We start from the raw sequence: 22994 nt of genomic DNA on the forward strand, positions 1-22994 counted from the left end.
CTGATGATTAGGTGGGTAGATCATGTAACTAACGATGAGATACCAAACAAAATTGGGGAGAAAAGAAATTTGTACCACAACTTGACTAAAAGAAGGGATCAGTTGATAGGACATGTTCTGAGACATCAAGGGATCACCAATGTAGTACTGGAGGGAAGTGTAAGGAGAGGGGAGGGGGGGTAAAAATTGAAGATGGAGACCAAGAGATGAATACAGTAAGCGGGTTCCAAGGGACGTAGGATGCAGTAGTTACTTGGAGATGAAGAGGCTTGCACAGGATAAAGTAGCACAGAGAGCTGCAGCAAACCAGTCTTCATACTGAAGACCACGGTAAACACACAATATTTGGTAATCTAATACTGTCCTGGTAGATGTACATTGTGATCTTTTTGAATGTTCAGCTGGGGTACAGCACTGGTTCTATATGATATTATGCAAAAGCAGTTCTGTTGACTGCCATGAAATTATAAGCTTCTCCAGAAGGGTACTCTGATATTCTTCTCCCAGCATGAAACTGTAACACTACAAAATCACTAAGAACGGAGATCTTCTCAAGAACCACTAAGCCTATAAATGAGATGGAATTCTGAGTTCATGTGTTTTCATGCACACTATGGTCACATCCGTACTCTCAGTTACTGTTAGCATCAATGAAATGTAATTTATTAATGTTCTGGACCCATTCTATGAGGGCTATTCAGAAAGTAGGGAACATTTCTGTCTGACGCCTCTAGGCGAATGCCGATGGTGTATATTTTCATATGTGCGTGCTCGGCAGCTCAGTTGGCATCCATCTGTGACAGTGGGAACATCTCTGCGCATCTGGTTTTTTCGACATTCGAATTTGAAATGTGCGCTGCAATCGAAAACACCGCCAGTTGTGAGGTGCAGTCTGTGATACGGATTTTGTTGGCAAAAAACCCAAAACCTATAGAAATTTATCGTGAACTGTGTGAAGTGTATGGAAACAATGAAATGAGTGCACGTTCCATCCGGAAATTGTGCATTCGCTTTAAAAATGGTCGAACCAATGTTCATGATGAAGAGAAGAGTGGATACCCGAGCGTTGTGACTGACGATCTTGTCGTTAAAGTTGATGAAACGATTCATGAAAACCGTTGCTTCACAGTAACACAGCTTTCGCTTTCTTTTCCAGAAGTTTCACGGACTTTGTTGTTTGAAATTGTCGCTCAAAAGCTAGGCTACCCCAAGTCTCAGGCGGCAGAATTTTACGATGAAGGTCTTTCAAAGCTTGTCCACCGCTATGAAAAGTGCCTCAATGTGTTTGGTGACAATGTGTAAAAGTAGTATGTCAGTCACTCTTTCAGATGTATATAATAAAATGTATTTCTTGTACTTAGTTTTTTTTTGTGTGTGCCAAAACGTTCCCTACTTTCTGAATAGCCCTCGTATTAACACCTTGACCCAGTGATTTCCCATTTCTTCTGGATAGTGAATATCACTGCTTTAACCTCACTTCCTCCATACTACAAAAATTTGGTAACCACAAGTTCTCACTTTGGTGCCTATCGGCTACAGCACAAAACCATAAATTTTAACTATCCTGCTTTATGTGCTCCTACCAAATCTATTATCTGACACCAACACACGTTTTGACAAACTATAATACTTTTCTGAGTCCAGTTCGCCTTAAAATCATATAGGTTTGAAAAAATTTAATAAGCCACACTTGAAGGCATACAATGACAGTTTCATTATTAATTATTTCTTTCATGACAGGTAATACATTTTGCTTGCACTCTATTATGAAGTTGTATATCTATTATGATTTGTTAAGTAATTATTTATTTACTTTGCAACAAATAAAATTCAAATCCATCACTGCCCTGATTGTTCTTTAATAAAAATGTCTTGGCATTGCTGTTGCTCCATGCCATTTCTACTCTTAGCCACTCATACTTAACAGGTATTTGAAATACGAACTCATCTGACAGCTACAAAGGCAAGAATTTGTCACTGAACCAGGCAATTTATTTAAACTAATGTATGCATGAATTAGTTTGTTATAAGATACCAATGTTTCACAGCAGGATGACAGAACAATAACAGCAGTGTTCCATCTGACAAGGCCATATTACCAGGTTTAACAGTAGCTGCTACAGCATCAATATCATCCATATTCAAATGTGATGCTTTCAAAGCATCCTGAACAACTTTTTCAATGTGCTCCTGATGTAACTTTTTTGCAACTGGTGGAATTATTCCACCAAAACTGAAACACAAAACAGTCAAATCAGAAAAAGAAATAATGACAACTGAAAAAATAAAAATAACAACTCACCAAACAGTCGAGACACTGAGTTGCTGCAAAGCACATCAACAAGACTGAGAATGTTGCTAGCTTTCAGAACAGCCTTCTTCAGACATACATGTAGAGCTGTATGGCTACTGATAAAACTGCTCCAGTATTACAGCTCAACTAGGGTGATGGGTTATTGAGCAGTGGAGCAGGTGGATGGAGAAAGGAGACAGGGAGAGGGAGGAAAGATTGGGAAAGCATAGCTGGTGGCTGGCATGGAGAGGCAGGCAGGCACACAGGACAAAAACATAGTACCAGTGAGCTCATACTGACCACAGACAGGAAGAGTTGTCTGCATCACACATTGACATGGAGCAGTGGATTAGGATGGGGAGAGGGGTATGATTGAAGTTGGAGTCATGAAAGAAAATTTATCAATTATACCATTAACATTGGTGGATTATAAAATAAATTTTAGTGGTATTTATGAGCCCAGTCACTGCAATTTTATATTTCCATTGCAAACAAAAATTGCTGAAATAATCTGATGTGTCTGCAACACTCGAATGTAAAGGCTTTATTTTTTACAAATTTTTTGCAATAATTTTAAAACATAGACAAGAAATGAAACTCAAATTGTATTATGATGAATCATTTTCACATAATTCAGTTGTTGGCACATATTTGGCATACCTGTACTTCCCGATTCAACCTGCTGCCAAGTTACAGTTTAAATTTACCACAAAACTTTAATCAGCCATGAAAAATAAAATGTGTCTACAAAAAGATATGGTAACGGTGTTTGGGAAGATGATGCAATATTAGTCACTGGCAGTACAGAAGTCTGTTTAATTTCATGGATTATACGATAATTAGGAAAGAAGGATGACTATGGCAGTGACTTTGGTGTTCACTGCAATTTCAGTTATCATTGTGGAGGAGGAAGAACACGACAAATGCAGACAGAAGGATACCACTGTTGGTGCTGTTGGAAAGCTTAGACATATACATTAGTTTGTCTGACTGATACATGTAAACCATTTCGTGAATAAAACAACATTATATACTATCAATTTTACAGCCAAACATTACATACATTATTTTATATCCTTTATATAGTTTCCTTCAGATGTTTTAGAGTTTCCATGCTGGGACTAGCTGCCAAAAAATAATCTCAATCTTTACGTGTAAGTTACAGAAACATCACAGTAGTGCCTGGCAGACTAAGATAACACATCAGTAATTGCAAGTGTAGGTTTTTGCAGCTGTTATCATTTCCATTTAAACTCTTCCAAGTATGTGACTGCATCATCACAATGACAGTAAAATATTTGGAAAAGTTTTAATGAAGAAGTTGATAAGTCTTTACTTTTAGGTCATCACAGAAAAATCAGCAAATAGTGGTATAATTACTCACCGAATATAGTGGCCAATGATTTAAATGTTTCACCACTCCAATCACAAACTATTATTGGGAAACTTAATTTCATTTTCATCACTACTTAAGGGGGGTAGGACGTCAAATGTGCTGATTATGAGCAGGAGAGGCACCACAGGACATTTTAATTTCCACTGTCTATACTTTTACAAATAAATTCATAAAACTTTGAAAGCATGATCAGGAAGGATTCAGAATTCATACTCATAGCAGTGGAAGCTCAAAAACATAGCAAAATACATTTTTTTACATGTGAAATTTCGTCATTTTTTCACTTACTACTGGCTGCATTTGTTGCTATAGGTACACTTTTCTTCCTGAGTAAGAGAGATTCTTTGATGAATTTTGCACAGCATACAAACTATAGTTACATGTGTATGAAACTCTAGAGTTTATTTAATTTATGAAAAAATTAATGAACTGTTACATTTTAAACTTCATGTTTAGAAAAAAACTCAAATTTTACAGTTAATTATCTCAATTTTTACCACAGTTTTTAATAGATTTGGAAAATTCTAGAGTTTCATACACCTGTAAGTACTGCTTGTATGGTGTGCAAAATTCATCGAAGAATCTCTCTTACTTAGGAAGAAAAGTGTACCTACAGAAACAAATGCAGCCAGTAGTAAGTGAAAAAATGACGAAATTTCACATGCAAAACTAAAGGTATTTTGCTACGTTTTTGAACTTCCACTGCTATGAGTGTGAGTCCTCAATCCTTCCTGGTCATGCTGACAAAGTTTTATGAATTTATTTGTAAAAGTATAGACAGTAGAAATTAAAATGTCCTGTGGTGCCTCACCTGCTCCAAATCGGCCCGTTTGATGTCCTACCCCCCCTTAAGCTTGATATTTTACTCTAATTTTTTATGGAAAAACAAGCCTCAAATTGCTGTAGGAACTTGTTTAAGGAATAGTTATATTTTCCATTAACACAGCCTGCTTTATAAATCTCTTCCCTGCATTGGGAACTTGAACGTAGAAAATACTGTAAAACTGCACATTAACACTTCTATGTGTCTACTATTAGTACTTTCTCATATTAATTCAACATTTAAGTTTTACAAAAAATGATTTTCCAGCTAAGCCTGCATAAACTTATTGACACCTGCAATACTGTGATCCAAAAGGCAATAAAAAACCACAACATTATCTTTTGCAGTTTTATGCTGAGAATGTCATAAGAGCTTCCTCACAGGGAAAATATTCTGCAGGCAAAATAGTTCCCCATTTAGATCTCTGGACCAGCACACCTAAGGGGGAGCTGAAGATAAAAAGAGAATGCTAATTAGGGTGGGCACATGGAATGTTACAAACCTAAGGTAGTGTGGTAACTAAAAAAAATCTCAAGGTTAAGCACAAACTTTGAGTAGGGAAGGAAACTGGCTGTGTCCTTTCAAATGAACTATCTCTGAATTTGCCTTATGGAATTCAGCAAGTAAATAAGGATGGATGGACATACATTTGAACCAACATTCTCCAAAATAAAGAGTCCAGCATCTTACCACTGCACCATAAGAATTAGTAAGGGGAATGCAAATTTAGTCGTAATGGCCAGGTGGAATGCAGTCACAGGTAAATACAAGAAACACAAAATAAAGGGAGAGTTTGGTCTTGAGAAACAAAATGAGAGGGGAGAGAGGGTAATAGAGTTCTTTGTTAAGCACATGTTAATTATTGTGCAGACACTTTTTGAGAACCCCTTGAGAAGAGAAAAAAGAAGATACCAGATCCATTATGTTTTAATGGAAAGAATTCAGAAATCCAGTTAAAGATTTAAGAATAATCTAATGATAGTGACCATAACCTAGTACTAATGAAAAGGCAGTCAAAATCCAACAAATTACAGAGAAATCAGCTGAAACACTGGAACGTAAGCAAATTGAAGGAATGACAAATTCATGTTACCTCAAAAGAACAAGTGACAAAAGAAAAATGCCACTTCAAGGAGTTACTGGTGTGGAAAGCAAATGGAAATTGCTTAAAAGAGGTGTTGAAAATGCAGCAGAAAAAGTGCTAGGGCTGAAAATGGCAGAAAAGTGACAGCCATGTATAACAGACAAGATACTGGAATTAATATATAAACAACGGAAATGTAAAAATGTTGAAAGTAAGTATCAGCAATTTAGGTCAGTCAAAATGATATATCCAGAAATGTAAAAAACCTAAAGAAGAATTGATGGAGGGAAGATAGAAGATAAATACAAAATGAAACACAGTAGTGCTGATGCTGCAGGCAGCCTAATAAGCACTTTACAAAGATACCTGGATAATGGAAGCAGAAAATAACAGGAGACTATGGAAAAACTACCTCGAGAAAGTTTACAGTTGTTGAGGAGAAATTAATCCAACTGAAAATATGGACATGGAGCGAGAAGATCAGAAGGAAGATACAATAATGTTTCCTGAATTTTGAAAAGCTTTTCACAAACTCAGAAGGAACAAACGCTCAGATATTGATGAAAGACCAATGGAAATTTTGTGGGCATCAGACCAAAAAGTGGAATAAGAAGCATTTTACCTAAGTGGGGAAGTTCCATTTTGAAAACTTTATTTTGGAGGTCCATCTTGAGCGCACAAACTTTTACACATCACTATTGCCAGTTTCGGCTACTGCCATCTTCAGATCATAAAATATTCAGATGTTGTATCAACGTCAAACTAAACATGTAGATACATAGTAAGTGCTCATCTGAAGATGACAGTAGCCGAAACTGGTGATAGTGAAGTGTAAAAGTTTGTGAAGGTGGACCTGTAAAATAAAGTGCCAAAATATGATCACGGACTCATTTTCAGACTATATGTCTTCAATTGATAGATTTTGAAAATAATATAATTTATGCTCTTTCAAAGAAAGCAAGAATAGACTTTGAGAAAATAACTGCACAACAGTCTAGTATCACATGGATTAAAAATACTCACAAGAGTACATTATCAAAGAATGAAAGGGAAAACAAAGTAGGTTAGGATGGGGATCAGTTTGATTTTAGGAGAAAAGGATGCAACAGGGAAACAATTTCAGCATTGCAGTTAATAATAGAAGCAGAGTTTGGAGTGGGGGGGGGGGGGGGGGCGGCATGGAGGAATTGCACATGTTGCTCATTATTACCACCGATGTTTAATTTGCACACAGAACAGGCAATGAGAGATGTAAAAGACTACCTTGGTGTGAGAGTTGTCTGTCATTGACAGAAAATCTGCATGATATGATTTACTGACAACATACCTGCAGTCAGCGAACATGAATAGGAACTGAGTTGGGCTGAATGAAATGGACCATGTGCTTTCTAATGGGTAGAACATATACCTAAAAAACAGCAGGTGTACATACTGGACAGCTACGCATTAAACTTTGACAAGCTACTCTTTAAGAGGTGGGCGAATTTTGCTGGGTCAGAAGTACAATACGTAGAGAAAGAAAACGCAAGAAAAATGATTAAATTAGAATACTTTGAGAAAAAAATGTAGGAAAAATACTTAGAAGTATTTTATTAGGCACCTAGTGTGCCATGAGAAATTCAGTTCCATTTTTTAAAAAAATGCTTACTAAAACTGTGGTCCTTACACACTTAAGGAGTCACTCACTTCAACCAAACAGAGATCACAATCATACGTAACTGGAAATGCAATTTCAAATGGGCTCTGAGCACTATGGGACATGACTGCTGAGGTCATCAGCCCCCTAGAACTTAGAACTACTTAAACCTAACTAACCTAAGGACATTACACACATCCATGCCCGAGGCAGGATTCGAACCTGCGATCGTAGCGGTCACGCAGTTCCCGACTGTAGTGCCTAGAACCGCTCGGCCATTCTGGCCGAGAAATGCAAGTGATCAAAAAAATACAGCAACGGTTTTCACTCAACATGGAAAAAGAAGATGTCATTCTATGACAAATATCATTCTAACCGTATAAATACTAAAACCAGAAAGTAGTAAATTCCCTGTTAATTTCAGCATGTTAGGTGTAACTTGAGTCAAAACAGTATGTAGTAGCTTGACAAGAGTTAATTTTTTTATTTGTGGTTAATACTTATGTTTTGTGAACAAGGAAGCATGACAATAACTGAAAGGGATCCTGTAATTCCACTTATTTCCATTTTTGCACAGTACTCTCCATACCATTAAATAGTATGAAAATGCATTCATCAATTCACAATCTCATAGCCAAGAAGCTTAGAAAGATATCACTCATCAACGTGACAAGTGGTGAATTCGGTATATGTTTTAATATGCAGGAACAGTGACAACATGTACATCTACACAGACACTCCGCAAGCTAACACACAGTGCATGGTGGAGGGTACCCCGTATCACTACGTCATTTCCTTTCCTGTTCCACTAGCAAACAGAGCAAAGGAAAAATGACTATCTATATGCCTCCATATCAGCCCTAACTTCTCATAACTTATCTTCATGGTCCTTAAGCGCAATGTATGCTGGCAGCAGTAGAATCATTTGGCAGTCTGGCTTCAAATGCCAGTTCTCTAAATTTTCCCAATTGTGTTTCTTGAAAAGAACATCGCCTTCCCTCCAGAGATTCCCATTTGTGTTCCTGAAATATCTCTGTAACACTTACACGTTGTTCAAACCTACCGATAACAAATCTAGCGGCTCGCCTCTAAATTGTTTTGATGCCTTCCTTCAATCCGATCTGGTATGGATCCCAAACACTCAAGCAGTACGCAAAAATAGGTCACACCAGCATCCTACATGTGGTCACCTTTACAGATGAACCACTCTTTCATAACATTCTTCCAATAAACAGAAGTCGACCATTCACCATCCCTACCACAGTTCTCACATGCTTGTTCCATCTCATATGCTTTGCAATGTTACACACAAGATATTTAAACAACTCGACTGTGTCAAGCAGAACACTAGTAATACTGTATCTGTACATTACAGGTTTGATCTTCCTACTCATCCGCATTAACTTACATTTTTCCACATTTTCCATTATGAAAAGGATAGATTGCTGCTCACTATATAGTGTAGCTGTTGAGTCACAGATAAGCACAACAAAAAGACTGTCAAGCAAGTAAGCTTGTGCCCAAAAGGCCTTCTTCCGAATTAGAAAGAACACACACACACACACACACACACACACACACAGGCAAATGCAACTCTCTCACACAGGCGTGTGTGTGTGTGTGTGTGTGTGTGTGTGTGTGTGTGTGTGTGTGTGTGTGTGTGTGTTTTCTTTCCAATTCGGAAGGAGGTCTTTCAGCTGCAAGCTTGCTTGTTTGACAGTCTTTTTGTTGGGCCTGTCTGCAGCTCAGCATCTCTGCTATATGGTGAGTAGCACTCTATTCTTTTCATAATAATGTCAATATTCCAATTGTTTGATTATGTTAGAACAGTGTTTGCTCTGCTGTCAGTCACCATTCAAACAATATACTATCTACACTTTTTTTCATAAATAACTGGAGAATGAATGTTGTTATGTCATTTACAATTATGCAGTTGAATGTAGCTGTCACCTAACATGTTTACACCATCCCATCTATCATTTATTTTTCCATTTGGTTTGACATGTAGTCCATATTTTGATTATGATGACTCTTTGGACACTTTCTGACAACAGTAAATTCTATGTCCATCTGTGTATATACCAACAGTAACTTTAATCCTGATTCTCATAAGTCAGGAAAGGACAAATTTAAACAAAAGAGAGGAGAGAGTGTGACATTTGTAATCAAACAACTCGGCAACAGGGAGAAGGAGCTCTATCTCATTCAAAACATTATCCATCATACAGGCTCCGATAGGAAGAATACAATATAAATTTTCCAGGTTTCCAGTCACAATGGTTTTTCAAAAAAGTCCAATGTTTCTACTAGTTTTAATTATGCAACCTCATAAAAAATAGCGTACTAGTGGAGAATGGACTCTCATTTCAAGTTTCCAGTTCCTCCAGTAAGGTAGAGAATGGAAGGATGAACAGTATTCCTCATGGCTGTTGTGCAGCTTGCTTCTTATTTGGATATCTTAGTAGGGCACGCCACACTGGCAACCAACTTGACCATTACATGGTCCCATTGTAGAAGACTTTTTTTCCCTTGTCACTCCTCTGATTTGATGCAACATCCCATGACTTCCTCTACTGAGTAAACAGGGTAGCATTAACACCAAACATATTCAATTATTTACCGTAAAGAAGACATGACAAGTTGCAGACAGGCACAATTAGAAGTCACTCACATATGCTTCTTGCCACAGTCTTTGTCAGTTGTGCCTGTCTGCAACTTGACGTGTCTTCTTTACAGTAAGCGTCTTTTCCTAGTCTTTTCCTACATTGTTGATATTCCTACCTGGAGTTTCCTTTGTTTGATATTCAATTCTTTATTAGATACATTCCAGTGCCTGACTTCCCCTTCTGTTTTATCCTCTGCAGCTCCCTCTAACATCATCGTAGTCATTCCATAATCATCCGTCTTTCCCTATAGCTTACACCTACTTTCCTGGAAATTTCGGATATCCTTAAACCTTTTTTCTTTGTTGACAACTCCCATGAAGGGGTCTTGATTTTTCTAAAGTTTTGCTTCCATTATCAAGTGCAGCCTCAGAACTGCCATTTGGTACTATTATCTAATGAAAAACTGATCATTGCCTAATATACCCTCAATTTCCATATTCATTCTTCTAGATGTTATTCATGTTAAAAACTAGGATGCCTGACTTACTCGCATTTATCTACCCATTATATCATCATGACTGTGTCGTCGTCATATTTTTCCGAAAGTCTGATCATATGTTTCCAGTCTCATCAATGCCATACACCAAACTGAACAGTCATTTGGTTGCTACTTCCAAAAATGATTACAGGAATTTTGAAGGAACGTAATCTTCACTCCTATCCTATTAGGTCACAAGTCTTCGTAAGTTCTACCAAACTTGGACTTTAATATTAGGTCCCCTATGTGTCCAAAATCAACTTGCATTTATTTTTTCTTCTATCACAATAGCAGACTGCCCCGCCCCTAGAGGCCTACAACGTGCTTTTTCCACCTACCTGTTCTCTCCTGTTGTAATGGTACCATTGTCAACGCCCTTACTAGCAATTGGTCACAGCCACCATTTCCAGTGTATGCCATATTGTTGGCCTTCCATAAGGAACAGATTCACACTAACAGACAGAGAGTTCCAAATTAGATCACATGTGCTTGGCCAATGCAAGAGAGGCAGTTTAGAGTTGGATAGGCAGGCAGTGAAGGATGGCCTGTGGCCTCAGTGTTGGAGAAAGTTTTAAGTTTATGTATAAGTATTTGCACAACTAAGGTTTTGAGTAGCACAGTGTATAAAGGAAACATTTGTATAAATGTGGAAGAAGTTTTGTACAAATATTTGCAGAGTATTGAAAGTTGTAAGTGGATGAGACATTGTGGAATATTATATGGAGGCCCGCCATTAATGACATGGAGAAGTTTGAATTATGTTAAGGTGCCTATCAACATTATCAGATACTGGAAGAAATTATTATGTGAGCCAGTGAGTCTGTTTAATTCTTGAGAATGTAATTCTCAAGTTAAACTTTCCATTGTGGCTAGATGGAACAAGTACTATGAGACTGTGTGAGAGACAAACTATGGACCAACTATGAACTGTATTTTCAACAAGTGACTTATCATTTCAGAAATATTGTTAAATATAAATCCTTTAAGCACAGGAAGCAGTGCACAGGTCAGTTCAGGCACATAGTAAAATTCAATAACTGTCTACAGATCAGGATGTAATCACCACCCATATTCTCTCGTTAGTCTGATAGCCAACAGAAATATTTAATAAAATGGGAATGGTTGTACTCTGTTTTTAACAGTGGAATTTCTCTTGCACTCTTAATGTTCAGACCTTCACTTTTAATGTAACTGAATGCTGTAAATTGGTTTTTCTATATGCTGAATGTGTCGTGAGATAATTTCCTTTTTTCTTTTCATTTACATTTTTCTGCAACCATTTAGGCTTAGCTTCTCTGCACACTCTGTATACAGATTTTATTTTGTGTTCATTTCAAAGCCTTCAACTTGAGCTATCATTGCAGCCAATCAGAGACTCAAGGCATGTTTCTTAGTTCTTCAGTCTTTCATTTTAGTGCACTAATTAGTAACAGTCATTAGTGCCCATACAACAGCATGTCAAAAATTTCAGTCAGAAACTGAAAATCATAAGACAATGGTAACATAATGAAATACCAAGAAAATATAGCTGATACAAAAATACACTAAAGTGGAACAGAAAACAGATAAAGGAACATGAGCAGATTAGTCATAAACCACTATTTATGACTATAAATAATGTGCTTTTTAAAGATCTGATTCATTCATTCATTGGGGCCTCCCAGTCAACAATGCCATACGATCATTTCATTCATTTCATTTCAGCAAGCTATTACTATAATGAATAATGCTATTCATTCTTATGAGAGCTAAATTTAATGGAGTAATAATATAGGCAGAATAGAAGCAATAAACACAGACAAATGAAGATTTCTAGGTATATACCTATGAGGAGTCAACTATATCAGTTTTATACACAATAAAATCCTTCCTCAGTTTCTTATAACATGGCCCAAACCTGCCCTCTGCAGAACTCCAGGTTCTTCATTTTCTAAAAAGTGATGACCCCATGATTATCCTCTCAGCAGTTGGTTTGTTCAGAGAGGAGACCAAACAGTGAGGTCATCGGTGGTAGAAACCAAGGGAGGAAAAACACAACAGCACAGTCCAGTCAAATAGAAGGGAAAATGGTCAAACAAAGAGGTAAAAAGAGCACTGGGACAGAAGGAAGAGAAAGAACACGCCATGCCATGATCACAACACAATGGGACAACACCAGGGGAAGGAGGCAAAAAAAGGGGAAACAAAAGGGCACAAAAGACCAGACAAAACGTAAGGAAAGAGGAGAGAGAATCAGGCCCGTGTGGAGGCAATGCCAAGTCCTCCATAACCAATCCACACGAAGAGTGTCTCCTTGATTGCACGAAGTTTACTGATCAGAAGGGTAGGGCCCCAAAGCGTTGTCCCATGACTGAACAAAAAGATATTTGATGTAAAGCCACAAATCTGTCCCTGGAGGGGTCACAGAGGAGGGTGGGTAGGTGGCTATCCCCCCCCAGCAGACAATCAGCAAGTTCATGAAATGCCTGGAAACCCAAAGGAAGTCAAGCAGCATCACCAAGATTGGCAAGAAGACTTTGGATGTCAGAGACCAAGGGGTGGCCAAGAAAACACCAAGCGATAGCCTCCTGGGGGTGAGGATCATTTAATAAAGCAGAGGGCCAAATAGATGGCCATAAATTCAACAGTACACACCATATACATGGCAGGCAAGCCATGATGTTCCATGACAACAAGACATGTGAAGGCATATCCCACATGACTGGAGGATTTAGAGCCAATGGTGAAAAAAAACAATGGCATTGGGAAACTCACATAACAGGAGGTGGAACAAACAATGAAACACCATTGGAGCGACAGATGTTCTCAGACCCTCAAAGAGATCCATCCGAAACCAGAGCCAAGGAACTAACCAAGGGCGGGTGGTTGGGAGAGAACAGGGGATAGAGGACAAGGAGAGGGGATGGAGATCATGACAGAGAGAAGCAAGGCAGAGCCCAACCCCATCAAAAATAAACGCAAAGTATATCTATTTAAAAAAGCTGATAAAAATGCTCTTAATGCCTTTTTAAGAGACAGTCTGGACTCCTTCCGATCGGATCATTTAAGCGTAGAAAAGTTGTGGAACGATTTCAAAGAGATAGTATCTACAGCAACTGAGAGATATATACCACATAAATTAATAAGTGATGGTACTGATCCCCCACAGTACACAAAACGGGTCAGATCGCTGTTGCAGAACCAGCGATAAAACCATGCCAAATTTAAGAGAACGCAAAATCTCCAAGACTGGCAAAGTTTTGCAGAAGTTCGAAATGTAGTGCTTATTTCAATGCGAGATGCTTTCAATAATTTCCACAACAAAACTCTGTCTCTAAATCTGGCAGAAAACCCAAAGAGATTCTGGTCATACATAAAGCACACCAGTGGCAAGACGCAATCAGTACCTTCACTGCGCGATAACAACAGTGAAGTCACTGATGACAGTGGCACTAAAGCGGAGTTATTAAATATGGTTTTCCGGAATTCCTTCACCAATGATGACGAAATAAATATTCCTGAATTCCAATCAAGAACAACTGCCAAGATGAGAAACATAGAAATAGATATCCTTGGTGTCGCAAAGCAGCTTAAATCACTTAATAAAAGCAAGGCTTCCGCTCCAGATTGTATACCAGTCAGGTTCCTCTCAGAGTATGCTGATACAATAGCTCCATATTTAGCAATTATATACAACCGCTCACTCACAGAAAGATCCTTACCTAAAGACTGAAAAATTGATCAGGTCACACCAATACCCAAAAAGGGAAGTAGGAGTACTCTGTTGAATTAAAGGCCCATATCACTAACGTTGATTCGCAGTATGGTTTTGGAACACATACTGTATTCGAACATAATGAAGTACATCGAAGAAAATGATTTATTGACACGTAGTCAGCACGGATTCAGAAAATATTGTTCTTACAAAACACAACTAGCTCTTTATACTCACAAAGTAATGAGTGCTATCGACAGGGGATGTCAAATTGACTCCATATTTTTAGATTTCCAGAAGGCTTTCGACACCATTCCCCACAAGCGTCTTCTAAACAAACTGTGTGCCTATGGAATATTTCCTCAGTTGTACGACTGGAGTCATGATTTCCTGTCAGAAAGGTCACAGTTCGTAGTAATAGAAAGAAAGTCAAGGAGTAAACCAGAAATAATATCCAGCGTTCCCCAAGGAAGTGTTATAGGTTCTCTGTTGTTCCTGATCTATATTAACGACATAGGAGACAATCTCAGTAGCCGTCTTAGATCGTTTGCAGATGATGCTGTCATTTACCATCTTGTAAAGTTATCAGATGACCAAAATTAATTACAAAATGATTTAGATGAGATATCTGTATGGTGTGGAAAGTGGCAGTTGGCCCTGAATAAAGAAAAGTGTGATGTTATTCACATGAGTACTAAAAGAAATCCACTAAATTTCGATTACACGATAAAGTCACACAAATCTGAAGGCTGTAAATTCAACTAAATACTTAGGGATTACAATTACAAACACCCTAAATTGGAATGATCACATAGATAATGTTGTATGTAGAGCCAACAAAGACTGCAATTCATTGGCAGAACACTTAGAAGGTGCAACAGGTCTATTAAAGAGACTGCTTACACCACACTTGTCTGCCCTATTCTGGAGTATTGCTGTGCTGTGTGGGATCCGCATCAGATGGGACTGACGGATGACATCAAAAAAGTACAAAGAAGGGCAGCTCATTTTGTATTATCACGAAGTAGGGGAGATAACGCCACATACATGATACGTGAATTGGAGTGGCCATCATTAAAACAAGGGCATTTTTCATTGCGATGGGATCTTCTCATGAAATTTCAATCACCAGTTTTCTCCTCCAATCACGAAAACATTCTGTTGGCACCCATCTACATAGGGAGAAATGATCATCACGATAAAATGAGAGAGATCGCGGTTCACACAGAAAAATTTAAGTGCTCGATTTTCCCACACACCGTTCGAGAGTGGAACGGTAAAGAGACAGCTTGAAGGTGGTTCACTGAACACTCTACCAGGTACTTTATTGTGAATAGCAGAGTAATCACGTAGATGTAGATGGAGGACAGCAGGTGGAGGACGGCAGGTGAGTGATGTCCCAAAGCCATGGAAAGAACAGAATAGAAAGGGTGAGCAGGAGAAGAGAGGACAGTGATGGCATAGGAAACCAGGAGCTGGGAGCGCTGAACCGAAAAGGGAAGGATCCCAGCATCAATCAGAAGGCTATCGACAGGACTAGCACAAAACGTTCCGGTGGCTAAACAGATACCACGATGGTGTGCTGTGTCCAAAAGGAGAAGCGTAGAAGAGGCAGTTGATCCATAAACTTGACAACCATAGTCCAGATGAAACAGAACTAATGCCTGATAAAGACAAGGAACCAAAGGACATTGAGTTTCTAAAAACAACTAACCTTCAGAAGGCAGATATGAGTCAACCAAATAAGCTTGTTGTCCAAAAGAAGACCTGAGAAACATAACTGGGGGACCATGGTCAGGTGTTGGGCATCAAGGTAGAGCTCCAGGTCATGATGGACCATAATGCGGCAACAGAAATGCACCACCCTCGACTTAATGGGAGAGAACTGAAATCCGTGCGAGAGTGTCCATGTGGAAGAGTGCCAGAAGGCACCATGGAGCTGTTGCTCTGCAGAGACCACCGAGTGGGAGCTAGCCCAGATACTGAAATCAACCACATAGAAAGCAGGGTACAGAGCAGGGGTCCTGCAGAGGCCACAAATTCATTAATAGGAATAAGAAAATGGACACTTAGTATGCAGCCCTGTGGAACACCATTCTCCCGAGTCTCTGGAGAGCTGAGAAAGGTGTCAACATGAACCTGAAAGACTTGGGGACAAGGACTGGTGAATAAAAATTGGAGGGGGGCTCCAAAGACCCCACTGATGGATTGTAAGTAGAATGTGATCACGGAAATCTGTGTCACAGGCCTTACGAAGAGTGAAGAAAACTGTGACAAGATGGTGGCACTGAGAAAAGGGCTGCAGTTTCCAGTCAAAGCATATGATCAATAAAAGACCAACCCTATCGAAAGCCACATGGCAAGTAGATAGAAGGCCCAAGTTTCAAGGACCGAACTGAACCGACAAGCCACCATCCAGTCTATTAACTTGCAGGGAACATTGGTCAGACTGATTGGGTGGTAACTATCAAGGGACAGCAAATTCTTACCAGCCTTAAGAACAGGAAGGACAGTACTGTCAACCCTTTAAGAGGGGAAAATGCCTTGGAGTTAAATACGGGTAAATATCCAGAAGTGATACTGTCATTGTGGAGGATTAAGGTTTTGAAGTAACTGGTTATATATGGAATCATGGCGAGGGGCTGAATTGTGGAAAGAAGAGAGGGTCAGAAGAATCAGAAGAAGTTATCATTCAATAAAAGGTTCAATGTATGGTTCCACCTGACAAGGGGTACAACATAAGTGGGAAGCTTCAGCCCACTGTTTCCATATGAGGAATGCAGCAGGGTAGGAGGCTGATGCAGATGCCATTGCAAAATGGGTCACAAGATGTTCTGTGAAAACTGATGGATTCATACAAAGTCCACCTGGTAGGGCAAGGACCAAAATAGAAGACTGCCACTGACAACCTTGGAGGGTGTGGAATGCAGCCCAAACGAACAGAAGAACTTAGGGAGGAGGCAAAGCGTTCCCAACACACCTGCTTGCTCTGTTTGAATAAGTAACAGTCTTTGTCCTTTGTTGTCTTGAAGACATTTCAAGACAATAAGGCTGGTGGAGGACAGATATTGCTTAAGATTTTGCAAGGTGTGACGATTATCAAGGATGGCGGTGGCAATGACTGTGGTCCACCATGGAACTGGCCGGTGGCGTACAGGGCTCATCAAGAGGGGAATAGCAATACTGGCTGAGCAGATTACCTTATCTGACAAATCACAAATGACTTCATCAATTCAACCTCACAGAGAGAGTGTAAACACGACTTGAGAGGTATATAGACACCAATCAGCCCACCAGGATAACCTGACCATCAGGAGGTGACAGGGAGTGAGAAAATCAATGGGAAGTGATCACTACCGCAGGGGTCATCGTGTGGCAACCAGTGTAAGGAAGGAAGAAGGGGAAGGGAAGTAAATGAAAGATCAATGGCAGAGAAAGTGTCATATGCAGCATTAAAATGACTAGGGAACCATCATTAAGAAGGCACAGGGTGTGGACCACAAGAAACTGGTCATTGAGGAACTGCCAACTGGACAAAGAAGCACTTTCCCACAAAGGGTGATGGGCATTAAACTCTCCAAGGAGGAGGAGGGAGGGGATAGTTTCTGAAGGAGGACAGTTAGAGCAGCAGGTGTAGGGGGCTGTCAGAAGAGTAGAAATTGCAAACTGTGACCACAGAGTCCAAGTGGACCTGGACGAAACCGCTTCCAATGTGGTATGAAGGAGAATCCATGTACCAACAATGTCCATTGGATCAATGCGCAAATGTCCTGAAAGCTCTCAAAGGGCTTGTCTGGTTCCAAAAGACAGCTCTGAACCCACGAATGGTTGGTGAGTGAGCATGAGTAAAATGAGATTCCTGTAGTCAAGTCAGTTGTCAAGTAAAAGGAAATAAAGGATTGCAAATCCGGGAGGTATATCCATTAAAGTTCCATTGAATAAGTGCAGAATGGGATCCAAATGGGATGCGAATGGCCTGAAGCCAATCACGCCAGTGGGTCATCATCCATCACCAATAGGGATGGGGCAACATCCACAAATAATAGATCAGACTCCAGTTGTGAGGCAGAATATGGTACCACTGTACAGCCCCAGGGGGAGAGGCTTGTGCTGGGACTTAGTTCCTTCTTCTTCTATTCCATAGGTTGAGGAGGAAAGGGAACAGAGGGAGAGCAGGTTCTGCAAGATCCACAACTGAGAGAGAGCAGGCGACTTTTCTCTGCCATTGACCTTTCACTCACTTCCCTTCACCTTCTTCCTTCCTTACACTGGTTGCCACACAACGACCTCTGCAACAGTGACCACTTCATGTCGATTCTCTCATTCCTTTCCGCTGGCCGAGTTGTGGCAGCAAGCCTCCAGCCTGGGAGATGCCAGATGGAGGTGCTCGGGGTGGGAGACCCATCATCGGCGAGCACTAGAGGAGGGGGACACTTCTCTAGTCGGGGAGGGCAGCGGCCCCCTAAAAGGAGGGCATTGGAACTGTAGGAGAGGGGGGAGAGGAGAGGGGGCAAGACTGCTGTAAGGAGGAGGGGGAAAGAACACAATAGAGGCAAAATTAGATGTTGCTGACACAGGGTAAAGTCAGTCATATATCTGACGAGCCTCAGTGTACGATAAACAGTCAAGGGACTTACACTGCTGTATCTTCTTTTCCTTCTTATAAACCAGGCAAACTGACAAGCATGGAGAGTCAAGACAATTAATACACATGGGTAGTGGAACATAGAGGCTCTCCTTATGGAGTGCCCATTCACATTCACCACACTGACAGTCCGCCATACAATGCGAAGTCATGTGCCTGAAACAGAAGCACCGAAAACATTACATGGTACAGCTTCACGTCACACTGATAACACACAACTGTGATCTTCTCCAGGAGGGTATCTCCCTCAAATGTCAGAATAAAAGCATCAGTAATGATGCAATTGTCCTTACGAGCTTTCTGAAAATGTCGAACAAAATGAACACCCTGTCGTTCCAGATTGGCCTGGAGTTCCTCATCAGTTTGAAGGATGAGATCCATATGAAAAATGGCTCCTTGAACCATTTTCGAAGACTGTTAAGGAATGATAGACACTGGGATGTTGTCAAGATGGTCACAAGTGCAAAGGGCTGCAGATTGGGCAGCAAAGTAGTTTTAAGTGGTTTTGATCAATAGTGAACCCAACTGAATTTTGCTGTGAGACCCAATGTCACCAAGCTTCCCCTCAATATTTTCCGAAAAAAAAAAGGCTTGGTGGAATTGAATGTGTCCCCATCAGTACCAGTGTACACCAGATAGTGGGGAAAGTGTTTCACCCCAAGCCAGCAAGCCTGGCCAACCTCCCAGCATGTAGCCAGGAAAGGGGAGGCTACATAGTCATAAGAAGCAGCATTAAATGATCCATTACCAACTGAAGAGAGGGCTATACAATAATGCCCAGTTTTTTTGGAGCTTAACATATTCATACGCAAAGCATCTTCCCCAATACTGTCCACTCCCATCTGTCAGCACCACCCACCTACAGCAAGGCTATCTGGCGTAGCAGCCATTTCTGAGAGTTCCAATGCTCCAGAATAACAAGCAACCAGCGCTAGGCATACACAGTGAGGCAACAGCTCAGGTATCAGAAAGATGATCCCTATTTTGTCAGGGGGCTCAGCCAGATGGGTACATTACAGCCCCACCACCCGGACTGGCTACACCTTCTGGTGACCTAGCAGGGTGGGGGAGGTTATGGCAGGGAAGGAAGAGGGGAAGGAGGGAGAGGGATCCACACTGTAGATGCTAGGGAGGGAGTCTTCCCCAAATGGCTCACACTACAGAGAGGAAATTTAGAAGTGGAGGTCAGTCCCAAAAGTGGAATCAAAAATGCCGAAATGGAAGGATAAAAAGGAAAAGGCAAGGGGAACAAGAACCAGAAGGAATATAAAAAACCAGGAGGACAGCCACATCGACGTAAGTAGGAGCACCAAGTCTGGGGATGTCAATGGAACACCTGGAGTAGCACATGTACCTGATGTAGAAGCAGCTACTATAGGTGTTTCATGTTCATCATCAGGTTTGGATGATGAGTCACTTTCAACTACAAAGTCACTACCCAGTATGAGAGAAAGAGCTTCCTCCACAGTATATCGCTTATCTGTCATATCACTTCTAGTAGAAACTAACTGAGGTTAACCTCTATGTGCAGTATCTGCTTTCAAGGTCGCATCCCTGTGATACAAACTAGCCTCCTGTCCCTCCTTACAACCTCAGGGCCTTCACAAGGACTAACATCTCAATCCACAGAATTCATTACTCCGTCCAAACCGGGCTCCCCCACCTTTTACCTCCTTCCTAAGATCCACAAACCCAGTCACCATGTCGCCCCATAGGTGGTAGCTTCAGAGCACCCACCAAACGTACACATCACTCCAGTGACTCTGTTGTTAACTACAGACTTTGAACAATGCCGCTAGATGGTGCATAGGTCAGACTTCCACACAAGTCGAGTGTACTGAAGCGAAGAAATATGATGCAAGGTGGAACTGCAACAGCTGTCCACCGGCTGGGTGGCACGGGCTGCACTCGACTGCTGCAGCAGTCCGCTGGCTGAGTGGCACATTCGCTCCCGACTTCTAGAGAAGTTCACAGCAGCAAAAGGGTTAAAGATGCTAAACATTTCCTACATTGTCTGAAATCTTTGACTATCCCACTCCCACCACACACCTTGCTTCACACCACTGATGCCACCTCCATCTATTCCAACATCCCCCATGTACTTTGTCTCTCTGCTGCTGAACATTTCCTCAATCAGTGCCCACCTGATTCCAAACCTATGATGCCCTTCCTACTCACTTTAATTACCTTTATACTCACCAACAACTACTTTACCTTTGAGGGGCAGACATACAAACAGATCAGGGGCATAGCCATGGAAACCAGGATGGCTCCTTCCTACGCTAACCTTTTCATGGGTGGGTGCTTTCATGGGATCCATAAGCCGTAATCCCTGGTTTGTTTTAGATATGTTGACAACATCTCTGCCATATTGACTCATGGTGAGGCTAGCCACATTCTCACCAAGGGTCAGCTACACTTCTGTTCACATTAAAACTACAAAGTAAACAACAATATTCACATTTTGACAATTACCATCCTTTTGATGTCAAACATTGCCTCCCACAGTGTTGACATTCGAGGCACATGCATTTGTTCAGATGCAGACACTATACAGCAATAAACCACAATTTTCACCTCAGCCTTCACTGGACATAATTACCTCACCAGCCTAGTTCAAAAGCAGATCTCCCAGGCCATGACATCCAATCCTGATACTGCTAGTCCCCCCAAAAACCAACTGACGACTACACCTCTTATGACTTAGTATTATGCAGGTCTCGAATGTGTTAATCAGCTACTTCAACAAGGCTTTAACTTCCTAAAATCATGGCCTGAAATGAGGTCCATTCTGTCCAACATTTTGCCCACCACACCCAGAACAGCCTTTCATCACCCTCGCAATCTCCACAATATCCTTGTCAGACTATACTACTTCTGCACCCATTTTCCTACCCTATGGTTCCTATCCCTGTGACCAACCCCGCTGTGCTTTATTTTCTGACATGTCTATTTAACCCCCCCCCCCTCCCCGCACATGCAATGCAATTAGCTTTCTGCTATTATTAACTCATAAACAATATTTTACAGTAATCTCTGTCTTCAATAATACCTTCCACTTTTAAACTCTCAGGTTTTCAAAACATATCCAGTGCAGTCCCCAACTTCTCATCTACTCTGGTAAGCCTCCCCTGACCCTGGGTTATGGGAAACTTTTCCAAACTCTCCCCATTTCCTACACCTCACCAGTCCTTTTCTTTCACCTCTTTCCCTTCCATTTCAACCCTTCTGCTAGGAGAGTGAGCGAATGGCTCCAAAAGCTTGCAAATTTCAGTATCGTTACATGTCTTCTCTTGCAGCCAGTTGGTGAGAAGTCTGTTTTATGTATCCAATTAAATTATAAAACCAGTAGTAAACTACACTTGATTAGGCAGTAATCAAAAGGAGTCTCTGAACAGAGATTAAAAACAATTCAGTGTACAACAATTTTACTGTTATATTTAGCTTGACCTCTCCCTAAAAACCTTAGTTTTCTGCGCTTGTCCCGTTAGTTTGATTGTATTTTAGGATGGAGGTGTTATTGTCTTATTTACATGTATTTTCGTGTTTGTTGCCATGTGTATGTAGTGACATCATTGGCACCATATTGGAGACACTTAGAATAGCCATTTCCGCCATATTGATGACATCATGGGTCAAAGCAGATGGATGGAATCGGACACTTCCATAATCCCCTGATTAATTACGGTATAGAGATATGGGGCTGTGTTTCTAACAACATATTAACAGAATGTTAACCCTGAAGTAAAGGAGAATCAGGATTATCGATGGACTAGAGTACAGAGACTCCGTAAGGAGTATTATATCTTCACAAATTAATGACATTTTCTTGTGACGCATCAAAACAAAAGAACCAAATGCTCTGATACGCACAATACAAGAAAGAAATGTTACTAATGTGGACAAAGAACTAAATTAAAATCAACAGACCCCAGACAGCGCACTAAAGGACAGAAATGGTACAACAAATTGTCAACATCAGTAAGGTGTCACAAAGGGAATTCAATCAAAGTGAAACTGAAATCTTTCCTTACTGATAAGTGCTTTTATTCTATGAAAAAATATTAACATTACACTAAACTGAAATCTTTGTCTATATAGGCTATGTGTGTCAAATCTACAAATTTGTATTAATTATGATGTAACACCCAATTTTGTGGTCTTATTAAGTACACTGAAATTTGTATCAAGTAGCCTATATATTTAATCATTTACACACATATAAGATGTATCTATTCTGAGTCTGTACAAAACTTGAAAAAAATTACTGTGACATCTG

General features: G+C 40.3%; 1 protein-coding gene across 1 annotated transcript in view; it reads right to left on the bottom strand.

Moving 5' to 3' along the window:
• The window catches only part of LOC124777608 (probable tRNA N6-adenosine threonylcarbamoyltransferase, mitochondrial), a 100010-nt gene that overhangs the window by 75351 nt on the left and 1665 nt on the right, over positions 1-22994 (bottom strand). Inside the window, exon 2 of the mRNA XM_047253069.1 lies at positions 2100-2233. Coding sequence (XP_047109025.1) covers positions 2100-2233 — 134 coding nt within the window. The remainder of the gene's footprint in view (positions 1-2099; positions 2234-22994) is intronic.

This window comes from Schistocerca piceifrons, chromosome 2, assembly GCF_021461385.2.
Source record: "Schistocerca piceifrons isolate TAMUIC-IGC-003096 chromosome 2, iqSchPice1.1, whole genome shotgun sequence".
Lineage (NCBI taxonomy): Eukaryota > Metazoa > Arthropoda > Insecta > Orthoptera > Acrididae > Schistocerca > Schistocerca piceifrons.